The 23,110-nt window shown below is 39.2% G+C and overlaps 1 protein-coding gene across 1 annotated transcript in view; it reads right to left on the bottom strand.

Annotated features, from left to right (window-relative positions):
* HTR4 (5-hydroxytryptamine receptor 4) overlaps window positions 1-23,110 on the bottom strand; it is a gene marked incomplete at both ends in the record, with an annotated part of 133,790 nt that overhangs the window by 37,294 nt on the left and 73,386 nt on the right. Inside the window, 2 exons of the mRNA XM_079703275.1 lie at window positions 12,990-13,190; window positions 14,464-14,589. Of these exons, the coding sequence (XP_079559401.1) occupies window positions 12,990-13,190; window positions 14,464-14,589 (327 nt within the window). The remainder of the gene's footprint in view (window positions 1-12,989; window positions 13,191-14,463; window positions 14,590-23,110) is intronic.

Here is a 23,110-nt window from a genome sequence, read left to right as displayed (position 1 = left end):
TGGGGTTTATCCCAGGAATGCAAGGATTCTTCAATGTATGCAAATCAATCAATGTGATAAACCATATTAACAAATTGAAGGAGAAAAACCATATGACCATCTCAATTGATGCAGAAAAAGCTTTTGACAAATTTCAACACCCATTTATGATAAAAACCCTCCAGAAAGTAGGCATAGAGGGAACCTACCTCAACATAATAAAGGCCATATATGACAAACCTACAGCCAACATCGTTCTCAATGGTGAAAAACTGAAACCATGTCCTCTAAGATCAGGAACACGACAAGGTTGTCCACTCTCACCACTATTATTCGACACAGTTTTGGAAGCTCTAGCCACAGCAATCAGAGAAGATAAAGAAATAAAAGGAATCCAAATTTCAAAAGAAGAAGTTAAGCTGTCACTGTTTGCAGATGACATGATGTTATATATAGAGAATCCAAAAGATGTTACCAGAAAACTACAAGAGCTAATCAATGAATCTGGTAAAGTAGCAGGATACAAAATTAATGCACAGAAATCTCTTGCATTCCTATACACTAATGATGAAAAATCTAAAAGAGAAATTAAGGAAACACTCCCATTTACCAATGCAGCAAAAAGAATAAAATACCTAGGAATAAACCTACCTAAGGAGACAAAAGAACTGTATGCAGAAAACTATAAGACACTGATGAAAGAAATTAAAGATGTCACAATAGGATGGAGAGATATACCATGCACTTGGATTGGAAGAATGAACATTGTGAAAAGGACTGTACTACCCAAAGCAATCTATAGATTCAATGCAGTCCCTGTCAAACTACCAATGGCATTTTTCAGAGAACTAGAACAAAAAATTTCACAATTTGTATGAAACACAAAAGACCCCGAATAGCCAAAACAATCTTGAGAAAGAAAAATGGAGCTGGAGGAATCAGGCTCCCTGACTTCAGACTATACTACAAAGCTACAGTAATGAAGACAGTATGGTACTGGCACAAAAACAGAAATATAGATCAATGGAACAGGATAGAAAGCCCAGAGATAAACCCACGCACCTATGGTCAACTAATCTATGACAAAGGAGGCAAGGATATACAATGGAGAAAAGACAATCTCTTCAATAAGTGGTGCTGGGAAAACTGGACAGCTACATATAAAAGAATGAAATTAGAACACTCCCTAATACCATACACAAAAATAAACTCAGAACGGATTAAAGACCTAAATGTAAGGCCAGACACTATAAAACTCTTAGAGTAAAACATAGGCAGAACACTCTATGACATAAATCACAGCAAGATCCTTTTTGACCCACCTCCTAGAGAAATGGAAATAAAAAGAAAAATAAACAAATGGGACCTAATGAAACTTCAAAGCTTTTGCACAGCAAAGGAAACCATAAACAAGACAAAAGACAACCCTCAGAATGGGAGAAAATATTTGTAAATGAAGCAACTGACAAAGTATTAATCTCCAAAACATACAAGCAACTCATGCAGCTCAATATCAAAAAAACAAACAACCCAATCCAAAAATGGGCAGAAGACCTAAATAGACATTTCTCCAAAGAAGATATACAGATGGCCAACAAACACATGAAAGAATGCTCAACATCATTAATCATTAGAGAAATGCAAATCAAGACTACAATGAGATATCATCTCACACCGGTCAGAATGGCCATGATCAAAAGATCTACAAACAATAAATGCTGGAGAGGGTGTGGAGAAAAGAGAACCCTCTTGCACTGTTGGTGGGAATGTACATTGATACAGCCACTATGGAGAACAGTATGGAGGTTCCTAAAAAACTAAAAATAGAACTACCATATGACCCAGCAATCCCACTACTGGGCATATACCCTGAGAAAATCATAATTCAAAAAGAGTCATGTACCAAAATGTTCATTGCAGCTCTATTTATAATAGCTTGGACATGGAAGCAACCTAAGTGTCCATCAACAGAAGAATGGATAAAGAAGATGTGGCACATATATACAATGGGATATTACTCAGCCATAAGAAGAAACGAAATTGAGTTATTTGTAGTGAGACAGATGGACCCAGAGTCTGTCATACAGGGTGAAGCAAGTCAGAAAGAGAAAAACAAATACCGTATACTAACACAGATATATGGAATCTAAAAAAAAAAAAAAAAAAAAGGTTCTGAAGAACCTAGGGGCAGGACAGGAATAAAGACACAGACGTAGAGAATGGACTTGAGGACAAGGGGAGGGGGAAGGGTAAGCTGTGACAAAGTGAGAGAGTGGCATGGATATATATACACTACCAAACGTAAGGTAGATAGCTAGTGGGAAGCATCCGCATAGCACAGGAGATCAGCTCCGTGCTCTGTGACCTCCTAGAGGGGTGGGATAGGGAGGGTGGGAGGGAGGGAGATGCAAGAGGGAAGAGATATGGGGATATATGTATATGTATAACTGATTCACTTTCTTATAAAGCAGAAACTAACACCACTGTAAAGCAATTATACTCCAATAAAGATGTTAAAAAAGAGAAAAAAAAAAAAGGATGGCCACTTTTCTCATCCAGAGGTAAGGCATCTGCCCCCTTCCCACAGGGCTGCCCTGTGACTCGTTTGACCAACAGAGTACATTGGAAGTGTTGTATGGCAGTCCGAGGCCCAGTTGTTAAGAGGACCCTTCGTTTCTCAGAGCCAGGAGCTGTCACATAAAATATCTAGCATGCATCAACGTGAGATCATGAATAGGGACCACAAGGGAGAGACTCCCTTCTGTCAGAGATATGGATTGGTTCTCCATCTCTGTCCTGTTTTTTTTGTTTCTTGGGGGTTTTTTTTTGGCCATGCCACGTGACTTGCGGGATCTTAGTTTCCAACCAGGGAGTGAACCCAGGCCCCAGCTGTGAAAGAGCCAAGTCCTAACCACTGGACTGCCAGGGAACTCCCTCTGCCCTGGTTTTTTATAGTACCTTGGAGATATCTGTGACATAGCATTTCTCTAACTGTAATAATTATCCACTTCCTTCTCTGCTACAATTACTACTATTCCTACTATACACACCACCTATTTTTTGAGAACATACTCTGTGTCAGAAGTATATTCTACATTATATCTAATTCCTACAGCAACTCTGCAAGGCAACATTCAACATCCACATTTTAAATATAAGGAAACTGAGGCCCAGAGAATTTAATCCATTTGCCCAACATCACACAGCCAGGATATGGTAGAACTGGGACTTAAACCTACATTTGCCAAAGTCCATGCCCTGGTAATGCTGACAAAAAGCAAGGCTAGACAAAAGTAACCCTATCTAGGAAGAGGAAGGAAAGTATGCAGTGCCCTTTAAGTTTTTTAAGCTGAGGACACAAGAAAAAAGACATATTTAAAGATTAACCTGATAGATAAGATAATACACAGGAATAATAACTAAGAAGCTACTGCAATAATCTGAAATTGGATGAAAAAATGTATAAAGATGGATCTGAAAGATATTTATGAAAATATAGCTATGACTTGGCACCCAGATGGTCATGGTAGATAAATTAAAGATGTCCTCAGAGAATTACCTTTAAATGACTAAAAGTTGACTAATAAATGCACCTTTGATGTACAAAGTGGAAGAGGATATCTGTTTATGATGGAAATTTCCACTTTGAGCACACTGGGTTTGAGAAGACAGAAAGATGCTTAAGGCAAGATGTCGAGCAGGCAGCTAGCTGTTCAACAGAGGCCAGAGGACCCAGCATGGGACAAGACTGCAGGAGAGATGAGGGCAGAGGTGCAAGCAAAGCCACAGGATGGGTGAGGTCTCCAAAAAAGAGAAGGGAGATACCCAGGTCTGGAAGGCTGAGGGTCTAACCTTGAAGGGCACTCAGCTATGCAAATAGGAAGAAAAAGACAAGTATCAGTGTCTAGGAAGGCACCCACAATAGTCACCAGGAATTTGCATTGGGAAAGGGAAACAATGATGGAATAATAACTGTAGTTAACATTTATTGAATGCTTACTAGAGGCCACACACTAGTTTACGTTCTTTGCATATAATCAGTAATTTAGTCTTCACAAACTCCAAATGGAATATACTATAATTAATACAATTTTGCTGATGAGAAGATTAAACCCAGAGAATTTCAATAACTTCCTTAAGATCATACAGTTGGTAACTGGTCAATCTGGGATTGAATCCAGGAAACCTAGCACCCCAGGCCTCGTTCTTATATATCTATATATCAAGATTTCTAATAGGATAGAAAAGCTAACACTAAAGTTATATCAAACCACAAGTCACATCTGAGAGCATTCCATGCTCAGCTAAACATGCCTGGAGCAGCTACTGGGGATCTGTAAGAAGAACACAGAAACAGATGAGATAAAGGCTGACTCTCAAGGAGCTGGTAGTCTAGGGTGAGACAGATAAATAAACCAATTATTAAAATGAGTGATAACTGCTATGTTAATATTTAACATTCTATGGGAGCTCAGAGAAAGAAGTAACAAATTTTCTTTGGGAATGAAGCTCAGCCAGTTAGTGGAGAAGGTGAGTATTGAAGAAGGGTGGATGTCCACCAGGAAAAGAAAAGGAACTCAAGACACAGGTGCAACATGGAATTATGTGGAAACACACCATACTCAGGAAATGATAATAGACCACTCATGGGTGGGAGTAGAGATAGGAAAGACAAAGACAGGATAATTCTGGGAAAAGGACTGAAAGATAAGCTAAGGATTTAGCCTATATTTGATAATGTGAAACTGAAAGACCTCTGGGGCTTTGCACATGCTGATTTCTAGAACTGTCGCTCCCCATACCTCACCCTCTCCCCCTTCACCTACTGGCATCTACATCATCTACAGATCCCAGCTTCAGCATCACTTCTTCTGAAAGCTTTCCCTGCACTGGAGGTCACGTGCTCCAACAACTTCCTTGACTTCCCCTTATTCTATTTCAATGACCACCAATTTTACTATAATTACCTATTCACTATCTGTATTCTCCACTGGACTAAAATCTCTGTGATTCAGAGCTTTTCTGATTGTTCACCTCTGCACCTCCAGCGCTCTACTCACCTTGTGGCAATTAGTAAGCACTCAATAAATATTTGATGAAATTAATATAAAAATAAGATTTCATATCCTCTAGCATGAAACTCAACAAATATTATTATTACATACAAAGCATGAACCTCAAAGAGTATGTGAGAAGGGGAAACTTATAATCCCCACTCCTTGCAGAAATGTATTTCAATCCTATTGGGAAAACAAATGTAATTGTGTGACACTAGTTCACAGTGACAGACACTTTTCATTTATACATTGCAAAATTGAGTTATGCTCCAGGGAGATCGTTAAGAAATGTAGGCACACTTATCTCCAGCACGGGATGAAATATGCAATCTTTTGAGTCAGAATTGTATGTTTTACTGTACAAGCAAAACTGTCTTAAAAGAAAATCTGTGACTGAGAAACTGTGGGAGGATTTTTGCAGATAAAACACATCAAATTCCTGGGCTGCCAAGAGGAAGGGTGACAATTCAGATGGACATATCAAAGAGAAAATCTTGCAATGCTATAGATGATGGTATCCTCAATGAAGTGAAATAGCTTTTTTAAAGGGAACTACATTTGAGCCAAATGCAGGGCAAAATACAGCATGATCAGAGAAAGAGGATAGGAATGGTTAAAAGTCTGAGAAGTATGGCATATGAAGCCAGTGGAAGGATCTAGCAATATGTGGCATAATATAAAGAAGACTTGGGGATGACACACCTCTGTCATGTTGTGGAGGCTCCATAAAGATACCTGTAAGTCCTTTGGTCAGCTTAAGAGAAGTTGATATCTGCTATCCTCGTCCGTCCAACATCCCTCTTTCCGGAGAGAAATGCCATTTTCCCACAACATATGCTTCTGGTAAAGCTGGCAGTCACAGTGCCTCACCTCTGACCAGCAACCTGATGTGTCATCCCCACCCCACGATGGTTAGTCATGAGGAGAGTGTCTGACTCAAGCAAAGCCACCAAAGTTCTTCAATGAGAAATAGCATTTGTTTCTCTTCTTTGGACTCATGAGTTAACGATGGTTTAAGACACATGTTTGCCTATAGCTACTTTTCTGAACACAGCCTGAGAATGAATCCAACAACAAAACAGCATAGGGACAAAGAGAGAGATATAAATATGGGTACAGACATAGAGAGATAGAGACAGAGAGGGAGACACAGAGAGAAAGAGAAGGAAAGAAGGAGACAAAAAGGAGAGGGAGACAGAGACACAGGGAGAGAGCTAGACTAGATGATAATGTTCAAGCCCTGCAGGGCCATGTCTGAAGCCTGACTTTTCAGCTATGAACCAATCAGTTTATTTTCTGTTACATGATGCTGAAAAAGACCTTAGTAATACATCATCCGAGAAGCAAGTTGGTAAAAACACTATACTCAGGCAATTCATTAGGATATATACAGAGAAAGCCCTCTTCAAAGTCTTATTTAAAACATAAACCCATTTGAATAAACTAAAAACATGTTCATAACAAGTCTGTTTATTGTATATGAAATGACTGGGATTTAGAGGGGGCTACTATTTACAGTTGTTAACTCTAGGGTGTACAGCGGTGGAAGTGGGGAGGAAGAAATGGGGACATTTTTACATTTTTACTTGTGAAATGATGACTTTTTTTTTTTACAATGCTCAGGTATTATTATTATGATTTTTTAAAAACTGTGATGATTATAAAAGATCTTGTCGGAATAGATCAAACACAAGGTCATGAACTGGGGAGTGGTGATCGAAGATGAAGGTGAGGGTCCTCGTGAGGAAGAATCTGCCAACAGGAGATGGTAAAGGCTCCCTTGGGGGGAGATTCTAGGGTATTTTGTGAGGAAGCAGAGAGAACTCACTGGTCAGAAAGATGACCATGCTCCCCACCTTGTTCTGACCTCAGAGGGAACTTCTAACACTAAAGTCAGAATGTTCTCAGCGATTTGAGGAATGTGCTGTCCCAGGAGCACTTTCAGCTAAAAGGCTATTGTGGACTTGCTTACATTCAAGAAGTATTAACTTCTAGCAAAGAGAAAACTGAATACATATTTCAGAAATCAGTAAAAATGAAGGTTCCCAACCAAAATCCAAATGACCATCCAGCCTAGCCAACACTACCCCCTACTGCGCCCATATAACCATTGTTAATAGTTTGGTACAATTTCATTCCTACTCTCTCTCACACTCACTCATTCATGTACACCCAGATACAAACATCTATATATTTACTTTATAAAAGTGGAATTATTCTAAACATTAGAATCTGAAACTTGCTTTTTTTCCCCACATAATAAACCAGTGATATCTTTCTAGGACAACACATGAGCTATTTTTCATGGTTTTTAATGGCTGCATTATATTCCACATTAAAAACCAGTACTCTGTTACAAATACTTGGTTGGTTTTAATTTTCACAGTAACTTTAGATTTAAAATAATCAACTGTATGTAAAGCTTTAATGCAGTTTTTGACCTCCCGTGACCCATACTATATGATGCATGTATTTCAATCATATTCTGGAAAATACTTCTAATGAGTCAATAAACTTTCATTAATAGGTTTCCATTCTCAAAGCACCAGGAAGCACAGTGGATAGAAGATGGTGGTTGGAGAAATGCATTCAATAATATATTAATGAAGTCTTGCATTTTTACTTTGATACAGAAGTCTGCCATCTGGGTGGAATTAGGAATCAAGGTGAGCATTCTTGCTCGAGAGGTACTACCCTATATGTCACCCCAAAGACTCAGGGCAGCTTTAGAGAGAAGGACAAGGTATCTTGCTAGGAGTCACTTGGCGAGCAGCAACATCACACCTCTCTGAGACATTCACTCTGTACTTCAGGCTGTCTCATGATAGCCCACTTGTCATGCTGGGAGGAATACAGCAAAATAGAAGCTAGATGTAAATAAATCATACTCTTTCAGGCTAAAATGTCCTGTAACATCCAGAGTGAACCTTCTACCTCAATGAGAATGTCACTCTTGGGACAGGAAATGATGGGAGATAAATGGCAAGTTTCCAAGACTCCCAGAAGAAAGCAAAACCATTTGACTCCATTTAACTTACAGTATTAGAATTTTGATGTCCACTATCAGAGAAGGAAATGGAATTATTGGCAGAACTATTAAAAAAAGAGAATGTGGGGGCTTCCCTGGTGGCGCAGTGGTTGAGAGTCTGCCTGCCGATGCAGGGGACACGGGTTCGTGCCCGTCCGGGAAGATCCCACATGCCGTGGAGCGGCTGGGCCCGTGAGCCATGGCCGCTGAGCCTGCGCGTCCGGAGCCTGTGCTCTGCAACGGGAGAGGCCACAACAGTGAGAGGCCCGCGTACCACACACAAAAAAAAGAGAATGTGCTGAACGGTCCATTTGTTCAATAGTGTTTATAAAATACCTAAATCAGTGTTTATGTAATTACTGGTTAACTATCAATCTCCCAATTAAAAGGTAAATTCTGTGAGGGGAGGAGCCTTGTCCTTATTCATGTCCTTGATCTTTTTCCCATTGGGGGAGATAGAGACATTTAAGAAAAAATTAAAGAAAAATCAACTGTGGTTTTAATCACAATTGCACTAAGCTTTCAAAGGAGAAGGATGGTTTTGATTGGCTCAGAGAGGACTTCTGCAAGGAAGAGAGGATTGAGCTAAAATGTGAAAGACATTCAAGAGAGGAGGGAGCAAAGGAGCCTTCTGGGCAGAGGGATGAGCCAAGGCTGAAGTGGCTGAGCACAGAGCACTGGAAAAAGAGAAAACATGTCAAGAGCGAAGCTGGTGAAGGGCATGAAGGGCATGACGTGGGGATGGGAACACAGACAGGAAATAGATGGTGCAAAACCCTACAGGTCAAGGAGTTTGGTCTTATCCTCAGTGCAATGAACAGCCATTGAAGGGTTTTAAGCAAAGGAACAATGGGATAAGAGCTGCAGTATTAAAAGATCGCTATGAGATCTTGTAAGTATCAAGCAAATTAGCAGGGATAAAATAAAGGATAAATTAGTGGGGATAAAATGGGAGATTGCTGCAGTGACATACAAGAGATGATATTAGTTTGCACTAGGATGACAGAAATGGGAAGAAATAGACTAGGATCTGTGCAGGAAGAAAAATCAGTAGGACTTGTCATTATTTAAATGTAGGGGATAAGGGAAAACCGCGTTAAGAGTAACTACCTGGTTTCTGGATGTGGCAGCTGCTGGAAAAGCCATTCATTGAGGAGGAGGTCCAAGTTTGTAAGAAAGATCAGGAGTTGTATGGATAGTTACAAGAAACTGGAACTAACATCCACTAACATGGAGAGCTGCACCAAGCTGGGCCAATGCTATGCCTTAAATGGATCATCTAACTTCACCCTAACTGCCATCCGATAAAATTGGTGCTACTGCCCACATTTTCAGAGGTAAGAAAACCGAGGCTCAGCAAGGCTTAGTAACTTATCACCATTCTCAGAGCTAAAAACTGGCTGAACTGGGATTTGAACCTGGATTACCTCAGTTCTAAAGCCGATGGTTCTTAATTACCAGCCCATACTGCTTCATGACAACTGAGGCCTACTCAGGGAAAATTTCATGGTTTCGAAAGGTGATAGTCAACCTGGAACTCTGAAGCCAAACCTTCCTAGGAAACCTTCAATTCTTCTCTCAAGGCTGCCCAGAGAAAACCATCCACATCAGGAAGATGATTCTGTTTTCCCCCATTCTTCACTCCCCACCCACTCAGGCTTTTTGCCCAAACCTCAAGGTTACCTCCAGGTGCCCTGATCTCCTCAGCTTTGCCTTCTCCAAGTTCCTATAATACTTTCAGTCTCACCACTTATTTTGGCAATGATCACATGCAGGCTACCCTGCAGGATGTCCATATATTTTCTGTTTCCTCACATTTTACTTTTTCTAATGTGAACTTTTTTTTACAGTATATACCGACTGTCTTAAAAAGTCTTTCATGCACTGAAATCAGGTTGTTGTAAATGAGCTAATAAACACAAATTTCAAACTGTGACACTATGGTTCTGCCTGCCAACCAACAGTTCTGTTTTACCCATGTTACCATCTCTAGTTGTAGAGTAGAATCTCATTATACATTGCATTTAAATTACGTACATTCATCTATACATTCTTGGCAGAGCAAGAGAGAGAGAACATGTACAATTTAAATAGAGCAGGCCATTACGCATGCCATTCTAATCAATAAGCACCTGTTCCATAAAATAGGCGATGAATTTGCTGTTCCCTCCGCTGGTTTCAGTCCCTGAGGATCTTTCGCAGCATGAGTAATTATCTGGGAAAACTCTGATTTTAGTGTATAAAGGTACATATTTTATTTTATTTAACAAAATGTTTATATCTTTATTGGAGTATAATTACTTTACAATGTTGTGTTAGTTTCTGCTGTACAACAAAGTGAATCAGCTATATGTATACATATATCCCCATATCCCCTCCCTCTTGAGCCTCCCTCCCACCCTCCCTATCCCATCCCTCTAGGTTGTCACAAAGCATCAAGCTGATCCCCCGTGCTATGCAGCAGCTTCCCACTAGCTATCCATTATACATTTGGTAGTGGATATATGTCAATGATACTGTCTCACTTCGTCCCAGCTTCCCCTTCCCCCCCACCTCTTCCCCTTCCTCAAGTCTGTTCTCTACGTCTGCATCTTTATTCCCGCCCTGCCACTAGGTTCATGAGTAAAAGGTACATATTTTAGATATAGCACAATCTCTAATTTTAAGTCAACTATTCTTCCTATTCCTCTATTAAAGAAACAGTGACCTATCCCAAGACTAGGTGGAAAGCTGGGTCTTCTGGACTAATCAAGAGACAGTAAGAGATTGTCCCTGGCAATTCTGATAACATGAGATATTTCACACCACACTTTCTTTTGGGAACTACCCTTAAGATATGACTATATGACCCAGCAATCCCACTAGTGGGCATATACCCTGAGAAAATCATAATTCAAAAAGAGTCATGTACCAAAATGTTCATTGCAGCTTTACAATAGCCCGAAGATGGAAACAACCTAAGTGTCCATCATCTGATGAATGGATAAAGAAGATGTGGCACATATATACAATGGAATATTACTCAGCCATATAAAGGAGCGAAATTGAGTTATTTATAATGAAGTCGATAGACCTAGAGTCTGTCATACAGAGTGAAGTAAGTCAGAAAGAGAAAGACAAATACCGTATGCTAACACATATATGTGGAATTTAAGAAAACAATGTCATGAAGAACCTAGGGGTAAGAAAGGAATAAAGGCACAGATCTACTAGAGAATGGACTTGAGGATATGGGGAGGGGGAAGGGTAAGCTGTGACAAAGCGAGAGAGAGGCATGGACATATATACACTACCGAACGTAAGGTAGATAGCTAGTGGGAAGCAGCCGCATAGCACAGGGAGATCAGATTGGTGCTTTGTGACCGCCTGGAGGGGTGGGATAGGGAGGGTGGGAGGGAGGGAGATGCAAGAGGGAAGAGATATGGGAACATATGTATAACTGATTCACTTTGTTATAAAGCAGAAACTAACACACCATTGTAAAGCAATTATACTCCAATAAAGATGTAAAAAAAAAAAAAAAAAAGAAGTTGGAGAGGGAAGCAAAAAACAAGATTACCTGGAGATTGTTTTCTTCTCTAACCAAATGGTTCCTATCAAACCTCTTAGCAACTAACGTACTACAAACAATTTTGTATAAATGTCTTTGCCACTAGATTCTCCGCAAATCAAATACATTCTTGGAGCCAAAAAGAAATAAGAAGGAAGAAGAATGTGGCAAAGTGGAAAAACCATTTGTTTCATCACAGGAATTGAACTTGATACATAGGTCAGAGATAATTTATTCATGGTAATGATTCTTCCTAATGTCCCAAGTAACTTTTTAGCCCAACTTTAGCCCCTGGATTACTTCTAATTCAAATCCTTTGGAACGCTATCCCCTTAACCTCTCCTGAGCAAGGAATATAAGCAACGACGAGCACAGCACAATAAATGGACAAAATGTGTAAAATTCTTAATATAAATATTCCTAGAATGATTTAACAATTGTATGTCAGAGCACCCTGTTCCCTTATCATTGCACAAGACAAATACTAATAAGAGCCTTTTACAAACAGATTTGATCACTTTATAAACCTTATCTGAATATCTGTGGAGTATTTTTGACATTTGTCTCTTTGTTCTCTTTTCTTTAATATTAAACTAGTACGTATCAAAAAAAGATATGACTACAGTGATGGCAGCATATGTTAGTGTAATCGTCTGACTTTTCAACTGCATTCTGACTTTATTATTGAATATAAATAAGCAGGAATTGGAAAATGAAAAGTGCTGATACAAATGGTAAACATGCACCTCCAACAAATGAGGCAAAGATAGAAATCATGAGGCCTCCTGAAGTCAAATGTGAAGAAGAAGAACACATTTATGCAACAAGAATGAAATGGTAGCTTGGGTCCAAAAAGCAAACAATTATTGGGGATTTTATAATCACCTTTGATTTTCTGGAAAAAAGCCTCCCCAGTCACAGGCACAAATCTAAATATGCACACAAAATGATGATACAGACACATTTTCAGAAGGTCATGTTCAAACAGAATACTATCATTCTGAACCACCCTGCTGCCTACTGGGCAGAGAGATTAATTCTTGCTTCTCAGCATCCTCAGAATTTTCTTCGTGCCATCAGTATACAACTTAGGGTTCTATCTGTGGGAAACACGATTGCAGCTTAGATTGTAAGCTCCTTGCAGGCAGGTTCTTGGCCTTACTAATCTCTACGTCTGCAGCGCCTTAGAGAATGCCTGACTAAACAGGGTGCTGTGCTAAAGCTGGAGAGTGAATGAATACATGAGTAGCCAGATTTACCTCTCTGAGATTCATTTCCTCTAATGAATTAGGGAAGAAAGAAAAACACAGCCCAATAGCCATCCGGCTGTTGTCTCCAGCATGGAGCTCCACTACACAAATGGCTCTGGCCTTACCTATCCAGAGAAATGCAGCACAGGTGAAAAATCGATGCCGTTGTGAGCAGGACATCTAGAGATGTCCGGACGAGGCAAAACATCTCCCCATAAATCCAGATGTCTTGAACCAGCTCAATGGCACCAAAGGGCATCACCAGCACTGACACCAGCAGATCCGCAAAGGCAAGAGACACAATGAAATAATTGGTTTTTATTTTCCTGTGGGTGGAAAAGTATAAGGGAGGAAGCAGTGGGAAGGATGAAGGAAGGAGGTTAGGGGGAAAGGAGCAGGAGAGAAAAGAGGGGAGAAAGGAAGCAAAGAAAGAAGGAAGGGAGGGAAGAAAAGGAAAGAAAAGTCAGATGTGCAACATATTCTGTGAGATTGTTTCCCCTTCTGTCACATGCATGGTCCAGTCACTTCAGACTTCTCCAGACCCCCTTGCACCAGAAGTCCTCTCTTGCCCTCGCCTGTGACCACACTGGCCTGATTTGAGCCCCCGATGCACAGAGTCCCTCTCAAGGGTTTTTACAGGGTGCTCTCTCTCCCCACCATTGGCCTAGTTACACCCCATCTACCCTTTGGGCCTCGGTTTAGTCATTCTCAGAACACCCTCCCAAGGGGCCCCCTTAAAAAAAAGTGTCAAATTCCACCGTCTTCCACTCTTTGACTACCATGTGCCTCACATTTGCCACACTTGTTAGAATTTAGTTTTTATACTTTCTTGATTAGAGCATGTCTTGCTTAAAGAGGAAGCAGCAGATGAGATAGGACTGCGTCTTTTATCCCCTTTTACAGCTTGGTGGCTCTTAATCTAGGCTGCACACTAGAATCACCTAGTAAATTTTTCTAAGTATTGATGCCCAGGTCTCACCCCAGATCAATTAGTTCAGGGACTCTGTGTGATTAACCCACTTACCCACCCCCAAGTTTGCCAGATAAAATATAGGGCGCCCAGTTAAATTTGAATTTCAGATAAACAACGAATAATTTTCTTATATAAGTATATCACAAATATTGCATGGGACATACTCATGCCACATATTAGTAATTTTAAAAGGGTCTTTAAGTGATTCTAATTGCAGCCAAGGATGAAGCGGAAAGAGCAGAAGACCCATGTTTAAATCCTAGATCAACTACTAGTCAGCTACCCTTTCTCTGAACCAATTAATAAAGTGCGGAGGTTAGATTAGATGTGCTCTCAGCAATTATATATAGAGTGATCACAACTATTACAGAAAAAACAACATAGGAAACAGAGGAAAAAAGACAGGATAGAAATTCACTTATGTGCCTGTACTACTGGTTATGTTAGAACTATGGGATCATATGTGATTTTTTTCCCTGCTCTATTTTCCAAACATCATTCCCATGAATCTTTTTCCCTTCATAATTACAAATTATAATGGAAATTATAAATTCAGACCTCAGTTTTCCAGGGAGAGCCCAGAACTCCACCCAGGTTTCCTCACGAGGTTGCCTCACGTGACTCACCTGAGCTGCCTGTCCCTGCACACAGCCACCATCACCAGCAGGTTCCCCAAGACTGCCATCAGGATAACAGCCGACAGAAATGTGAGCAGCACGACTTTCTCCACTGACCCGAAACCCTCCTTGGAACTGGAAGACACACAAACACAAAGAATTGAAGGAAACTCTGAGACACAGGAAAGAAAATTAGTCTTTTCCTCGTTCATCTTCAGGAAGGTAACTTCACTATCAAAGCTGCAACACACATGTACTGTGCACCTAATATATGCCAATGTCTGCACTTGTCACTTTACATCTTATCCTGGTTAACTCCTAAATAATGAGAAGGAGGAGGCTCAGAGAGGTGGATTAACTATCCTGAGATTGCACGGTGATTCTCCATCAGAGAACTTGAGGCTTTCCTTCAAAGCACTGACCTCAGCTTGTGCTCAGAAATGTTTTCTGGTTGATTCTTGTTTGGCACACCTACTCAGCTAGGTTGTAAGCTCCATGGGGCAGGGATGTTGTCTGTTTTATCCACTGACAAATTCAATTTCAATGTATCATTCATATTTATCGAATGCAGGAAAGATGACATTGAATGAGTGAATGACGGTAACTTGAACCACTGTGTGAATACAAGGACCACCCTGTTTTCAGTACCGCATCCCAGCCCACGCAGAAGCTGCTGTGTGCAGGTGGGCTGTCCAAGGAGTAGGTCATGGCTGAAGGCTGTTCTTATATGGCTGACTTGGACAAACTGATCCCGTATTCTGCAAAGCCCATTGGAAAGACAGCAGACAATCAATAAACTCAGGGACTCCTTTCACTGCCCTGAACTACATTTCTTTTGGTGCCCAATATAACAGTTCAAATTTGTGTTCCCGTAAATTTCAGCAACTGATTTCATTCTATAAACCCTGCCCTCCTACTGTCAACTCAGCATTTTGTCTCACTAACTTGGAAGTGAGTGTTCCCTATCAATAAAAGCATAATGAATGCAGGTTATTCAGAAGCTACAGGAAAAGTTTCATTTTTAATAGAGTAGTAAAATGTTCTTTTTAAATGAAGTTTCAAAGGATCTTAAAACTCTTAGACCCAAACGCACATTTCAATACCGAGAAACTAAGGTCCAGAGAGGGTAACTGGGTTGTCAGAGCACATTAGTGGTTAGTCTGGGAGAAGCTGCTTGTTCTGTAGGCCACCACTTGGAACACAGCTCCCACTGAACCAAGAAAGATCTGTCTTTACTGAGCTCTTCTGACTGAAAACCAAGATGGCTGCTGCTCCCAAATCACAGCAGCCCATGAAGTCTGGGCTCTGGCTTTGTCCAAAACTTTTTCCATTAGGCCTGGCATGGAAGACAAGGTGACAACTGGAATGAGTCAGAAAGTTCCACTCTACTCACAAGTGGTTTTATTGCTTCACTGAAGTCCTTATGGCTAGGGTTCAGATGAAAAGAAATTTGAGGTACATCCATCTAAATCACCCTTCCACACCTAAATTCCAACTATCGACAGTACAAATAATGGACAAGTAAGATTTAACTCAATGAGGAAAAAGAATTCAGGAGCATGTTTTGGCTATCCAAAACTATTTTGATTTTAGGCCATGTTAAATGAGGTAAAGTGTCCAATAAAGGAGGTGATAATGCTCTTTTCCTTGTCTTTCTCGGAGGCTCTGACGCAGAGCCCCTCTGAAACTTGTTCCCCTCTCAAGGTCTCTACACTTTTGCCTTCTTCCTGGAATGCTTCTTCTCAATATTCAGGTCTCAGATTAAAATTAACTCCCATTTAATGTGCCACAGCCAACAAACACTTTTCATTTTCTTTATAACATTTATTGTTATCTGAAATTACTTCTGCTATTGTCTGTGCCCTACCCCCACAGACTCACTTTTGGTTATCTTTTTCACCACAACTCCCAGCGCCTGGCACAGTGTCTAATCTACAGCATGTGTAGTGTAAAGGTAGATGCAGTATATAGGAAGTGCACAATTACTCGCTGAGTGAAAGACACTGTGTTCATAATGGTGAGGTTTATTCTTCAATGTCTTTGAAGACAGGCTGCAGGTGTAGAAAAGCTTTTACCTAGACAAGAGAAGACCCAAGGATGAGACATAAAAGCTATTTTTAACTATCTGAGGATGGTCCTTTGAAATAAGAGTAGATTTATGCATTCATTCATTCATTCCACAATACTTTGTTGTTGTTTTTTTGGTCCGTTTAACATACAACTCTTAACTGTATAAGAGTTACATATTATAAATAGAACTTCTTAAAGCAAAATATACCCTCTTTGCTGAAACAGCTTATTAACCAAGAGATGATACTTTAAGTATATAGAATATTCTCTTTAAAACGTGCTTTAAAAAGTACTTGTATGTTTATGATAAATTTTCCTTAGAAAATTTTGTTAAAATAAATAGGAAAAAAATTAAGGAGGTTCTCTGGATGCTTCATTAATAAGTAACCCAGAAGTTTTTTTTTTAATTTTTGAATTTTATTTATTTTCTTATACAGCAGGTTCATACTGGTCATCAATTTTATACAAATCAGTGAATACATGTCAATCCCAATCTCCCAATTCATCACACCACCCCCACCACCCCACTGCTTCCCCCCTTGGTGCCCATATGTTTGTTCTCTACATCTGTGTCTCAATTTCTGCCCTACAAACCAGTTCATCTGTACCATTTTTCTAGGTTCCACATACATGCATTAATATACGATATTTGTTTTTCTCTTTCTTAGTTCACTCTGTATGACAGTCTCTAGATCCATCCACATCTCAACAAATGACCCAATTTTGTTCCTTTTTATGGCTGAGTAATATTCCATTGTATATATGTGCCACATCTTTTTTATCGATTCGTCTGTCGATAGGCATTTAGGTTGCTTCCATGACCTGGCTATTGTAAATAGTACCGCAATGAACACTGGGGTGCATGTGTCTTTCTGAATTATGGTTTTCTCTGGGTATATGCCCAGTAGTGGGACTGCTGGGTCATATGGTAATTCTATTTTTAGTTTTTTAAGGAACCTCCATACTGTTCTCCATAGTGGCTGTATCAATCTACATTACCACCAACAGTGTAAGAGGGTTCTCTTTTCTCCACACCCTCTCCAGCATTTATTGTTTCTAGATTTTTTGATGATGGCCATTCTGACTGGTGTGAGATGATATCTCATTGTAGTTTTGATTTGCATTTCTCTAATGATTAATGATGTTGAGCATTCTTTCATGTGTTTGTTGGCAATCTGTACATCTTCTTTGGAGAAATGTCTATTTAGGTCTTCTGCCCATTTTTGGATTGGGTTGTTTGTTTTTTCAATATTGAGCTGCATGAGCTGTTTATATATTTTGGGGATTAATCCTTTGTCCGTTGATTCGTTTGCAAATATTTTCTGCCACTCTGAGGGTTGTCTTTTTGTCTTGATTGTAGTTTCCTTTGCTTTGCAAAAGTTTTAAGTTTCATTAGGTCCTATTTGTTTATTTTTGTTCTTATTTCCATTACTCTGGGAGGTGGATCAAAAAAGATCTTGCTGTGATTTATGTCAAAGTGTTCTTCCTATGTTTTCCTCTAAGAGTTTTGTAGTGTTGGTCTTACAGTTAGGTCTCTAATCCATTTTGAGTTTATTTTTGTGTATGGTGTTAGGGAGTGTTCTAATTTCATTCTTTTACATGTAGCCGTCCAGTTTTCCCAGCAACACTTATTGAAGAGACTGTCTTTTCTCCATTGTATATCCTTGCCTCCTTTGTCATAGATTAGTTGACCATAGGTGCGTGGGTTTATCTCTGGGCTTTCTATCTTGTTCCATTGATCTATGTTTCTGTTTTTGCGCCAGAACCATATTGTCTTGATTACTGTAGCTTTGTACTGTAGTCTGAAGTCAGGGAGTCTAACTCCTCCAGCTACATTTTTTTCCCTCAAGACTGCTTTAGCTATTTGGGGACTTTTGTGTATCCATACACATTTTAAGATATTTTGTCTAGTTCTGTAAAAAATGCCATTGGTAATTTCATAGGGATTGCACTGAATCTGTAGATTGCTTTGGGTAGTATAGTCATTTTCACAATATTGATTCTTCCAATCCAAGAACATGGTATATTTCTCCATCTGTTGGTATCATCTTTAATGTCTTTCATCAGTGTCTTATAGTTTTCTGCATACAGGTCTTTTGTCTCCCTAGGTAGGTTTATTCCTAGGTATTTTATTCTTTTTGTTGCAGTGGTAAATGGGAGTGTTTCCTTAATTTCTCTTTCAGATTTTTCATCATTAGTGTTTAGGAATGCAAGAGATTTCTGTGCATTAATTTTGTATCCTACAACTTTACCAAATTCATTGATTAGCTCTAGTAGTTTTCTGGTAGCATCTTTAGGATTCTCTATGTATAGTATCATGTCATCTGCAAACAGTGACAGTTTTACTTCTTCTTTTCCAATTTGGATTCCTTTTATTTCTTTTTCTTCTCTGACTGCCATGGCTAGGACTTCCAAAACTATGCTGAATAACAGTGGTGAGAGTGGACATCCTTGTCTTGTTCCTGATCTTAGAGGAAAGGCTTTCAGTTTTTCACCATTGAGAATGATGTTTGCTGTGAGTTTGTCATATATGGCCTTTATTATGTTGAGGTAGGTTCCCTCTATGCCCACTTTCTGGAGAGTTTTTATCATAAATGGGTGTTGAATTTTGTCAAAAGCTTTTTCTGCATCTATTGAGATGATCATATGGTTTCATCCTTCAATTTGTTAATATGGTGTATCACATTGATTGATTTGCATATACTGAAGAATCCTTGCAGACCTGGGGTAAATCCCACTTGATCATGGTGTATGATCCTTTTAATGTGTTGTTGTATTCTGTTTGCTGGTATTTTGTTGAGGAGTTTTGCATCTATATTCATCAGTGATATTGGTCTGTAATTTTCTTTTTTTGTAGTATCTTTGTCTGGTTTTGGTATCAGGGTGATGGTGGCCTCATAGAATGAGTTTCAGAGTGTTCCTTCCTCTGCAACTTTTTGGAAGAGTTTGAGAAAGACAGGTGTTAGCTCTTCTCTAAATGTTTCATAGAATTTACCTGTGAAGCCATCTGGTCCTGGACTTTTGTTTGTTGGAAGATTTTAAATCACAGTTTTAATTCCATTACTTGTGATTGGTCTGTTCATATTTTCTATTTCTTCCTGGTTCAGGCTTGGAAGGTGATACCTTTCTAAGAATTTGTCCATTTCTTCCAGGTTGTCCATTTTATTGGCATAGAGTTGCTTGTAGTAGTCTCTTAGGATGCTTTGTATTTCTGCAGTGTCTGTTGCAACTTCTCCTTTTTCATTTCTAATTGAATTGATTTGAGTCCTCTCCCTCTTTTTCTTGATGAGTCTGGCTAATGGTTTATCAATTTTGTTTATCTTCTCAAAGAACCAGCTTTTAGTTTTATTATCTTTGCTATTGTTTTCTTTGTTTCTATTTCATTTATTTCTGCTCTGATCTTTATGATTTCTTTCCTTCTGCTAACTTTGGGTTTTGTTTGTTCTTCTTTCTCAAGTTCCTTTAGGTGTAAAGTTAGATTGTTTATTTGAGATTTTTCTTGTTTCTTGAGGTAGGCTTCTATAGCTATAAACTTGCCTTTTAGAACTGCTTTTGCTGCATCCCATAGGTTTTGGATCATTGTGTTTTCATTGTCATCTGCCTCTAGGTACTTTTTGATTTCCTCTTTGATTCTGTCAGTGATCTCTTGGTTATTTAGTAATGTATTGTTTAGCCTCCATGTGTTTGTGTTTTTTACATTTTTTTCCCTGTAATTCATTTCTAATATCATAGCATGTGGTCAGAAAAGATGCTTGATATGATGTCAGTTTTCTTAAACTTACTGAGGCTTTGTGACCCAACATGTGATCTATCCTGGAGAATGTTCTGTGCGCACTTGAGAAGAAAGTGTAATCTGCTGTTTTTGAATGGAATGTCCTGTAAATATCAATTAAATCTATCTGGTCTATTGTGTCATTTAAAGCTTCTGTTTCCTTATTTTCATTTTGGATGATCTGTCCATTGGTGTAAGTGAGGTGTTAAAGTCCCCCACTATTATTGTGTTACTGTCGATTTCCTCTTATAGCTGTTAGCAGTTGCCTTATGGTGATCCTATGTTGGGTGCATATATATTTATAATTGTTATATCTTCTTCTTGGATTGAGCCCTTGATCATTATGTAGTATCCTTCCTTGTCTCTTGCAACCTTCTTTATTTTAAAGTCTATTTTATCTGATATGAGTATTGCTACTCCAGCTTTCTTTTGATTTCCATTTGCATGGAATACCTTTTTACATCCCCTCACTTTCAGTCTGTATGTGTCCCTAGGTCTGAAGTGGGTCTCCTGTAGACAGCATATATATGGATCTTGGTTTTGTATCCATTCAGCAAGCCTGTGTCCTTTGGTTGGAGCATTTAATCCATTCACGTTTAAGGTAATTATCGACATGTATGTTCCCATAACCATTTTCTTAATTGTTTTGGGTTCGTTTTTGTAGGTCCTTTTCTTCTCTTGTGTTTCCCACTTAGAGAAGTTCCTTTAGCATTTGTTGTAGAGCTGGTTTGGTGGTGCTGAATTCTCTTAGCTTTTGCTTGTCGGTAAAGCTTTTGATTTCTCCATGGAATCTGAATGAGATCCTTGAAGGGTAATCTTGGTTGTAGGTTCTTCCCTTTCAGCACTTTAAGTATATCATGCCACTCCCTTCTGGCTTGTAGAGTTTCTGCTGAGAAATCAGCTGTTGACCTTATGGGAGTTCCCTTGTATGTTATTTGTCATTTTTCCCTTGCTGCTTTCAATAATTCTTCTTTGTCTGTAATTTTTGCCAATTTGATTATTATGTTTCTCCTTGGGTTTATCCTGTATGGGACTCTCTGTGCTTCCTGGACTTGGGTGGCTATTTCCTTTCCCATGTTAGGGAAGTTTTCGACTATAATCTCTTCAAATATTTTCTCGGGTCCTTTCTCTCTCTCTTCTCCTTCTGGGCCCCCTATAATGCGAATGTTGTTGCGTTTAATGTTGTCCCAGAGGTCTCTTAGGCTGTCTTCATTTATTTTCATTCTTTTCTGTCTTCCAGGTTACTTATCCATTCTTCTGCCTCAGTTATTCTGCTATTGATTCCTTTTAGTGTAGTTTTCATTTCAGTTATTGTATTGTTCATCTCTGTTTGTTTGTTCTTTAATTCTTCTCAGTCTTTGTTAAACATTTCTTTTATCTTCTCGATCTTTGCCTCCATTCTTTTTCCGAGGTCCCGGATCATCTTCACTATCATTATTCTGAATTATTTTTCTGGAAGGTTGCCTATCTCCACTTCATTTAGTTGTTTTTCTGGGGTTTTATCTTGTTCCTTCATCTGGTACATAGCCCTCTGCTTTTTCATCTTGTCTATCTTTCTGTGAATGTGGGTTTTGTTTCACAGGCTGCAGGACTGTAGTTCTTCTTGCTTCTGCTGTCTGCCCTCTGGTGGATGTGCACATTCAGCAATACTTTCTGAGCACCTACCCTGCATTAGGCATTGTTGTAGTCTTAGGGAAGCAAAAATAAGCAAAACAGATAGCAATAAATAGATAAGCAAGAAAATATGTGAAGTGAGCTAGTAATATGAACTATGGCAAAAAATCTAGGAGAGAAAGGAAGACAGAACTCTCAGTAGGGGTGGTGGTGAAGAAATGGCTATTTTATGGGGGTTGTCACTGAAGGCTCAGTGATAGGGTTGTCACACTTTATGACCTGAAGTTGTGTGACTATGTAGGACCAGTGAGCAGGCTGTAAGCAGTGGTTCTCAACTTTGGCTACATACGGAAATCACCTGAAGAGCCCTAGAAAATCCTGATGTTAGGCCCTCATCCTCAAAGACGTTGATTTAATTAGTCTTGTTTGCAGCCTGAATATTAGAATTTTTAAAAGCTCCCAAGTGATTCTGGTGTGCAACCAAGGTTGAGAATCACTGCTAGAGGGAGGCAAGATTTAGTAATGGATGATCCACAATAGCTTCCTGGTGTTGTTTTGAGTGCCCTGGCTCAGGAAGTGTTTAAGAATACCTAGGTGTCAATTAGATACCACTTCACACCCATTAGGATGGTTATTATAAAAACAAAACACAACTGAAAAATAACAAGTGTTGGTGAGAATGTGGAGAAACTAGAATCTTTGTGCATTGCTGGTAGAAGTGTAAAATGGTGCAACTGCTGTGGAAACCAGTTTGGTGGTTTCTCAAAAAGCTAAATATAGAATGACCATATGATTCAGCAGTACCAGTCCTAGGTATACACCCCAAAGAATCAAAAGCAGGGACATGAATAGATACATTCACCCCAATGTTCATAGCAGCATTATTCACAATATCCAAAAGGTAGAAACAACTCAAGTGTTCATCAACAGGTGAAAGGACAGAAAGAATGTAGTATATACATACTATGGAATTTTATTCAGTCATAAGGAAAAATGAAGTTCTGATCCATACTACAACATTAATAAACCCTGACAACATTACACTACGTGAAATAAACCAGACACAAAAAGACAAATATGGTATAATTCCATTTATATGAGGTTCCTAGAATAGGCAAATACATAGAGAAGCAAAGTAGTATAGTGGTTACCAGGGGCTGGGGTGGGTGGGGGAGAGAGGAATGGGGAATTATTTAATGA

This window comes from Hyperoodon ampullatus, assembly GCF_949752795.1.
Source record: "Hyperoodon ampullatus genome assembly, chromosome: 4".
Taxonomy (NCBI): Eukaryota; Metazoa; Chordata; class Mammalia; order Artiodactyla; family Ziphiidae; genus Hyperoodon; species Hyperoodon ampullatus.
This window is presented reverse-complemented; position numbering and strand designations above follow the sequence as displayed.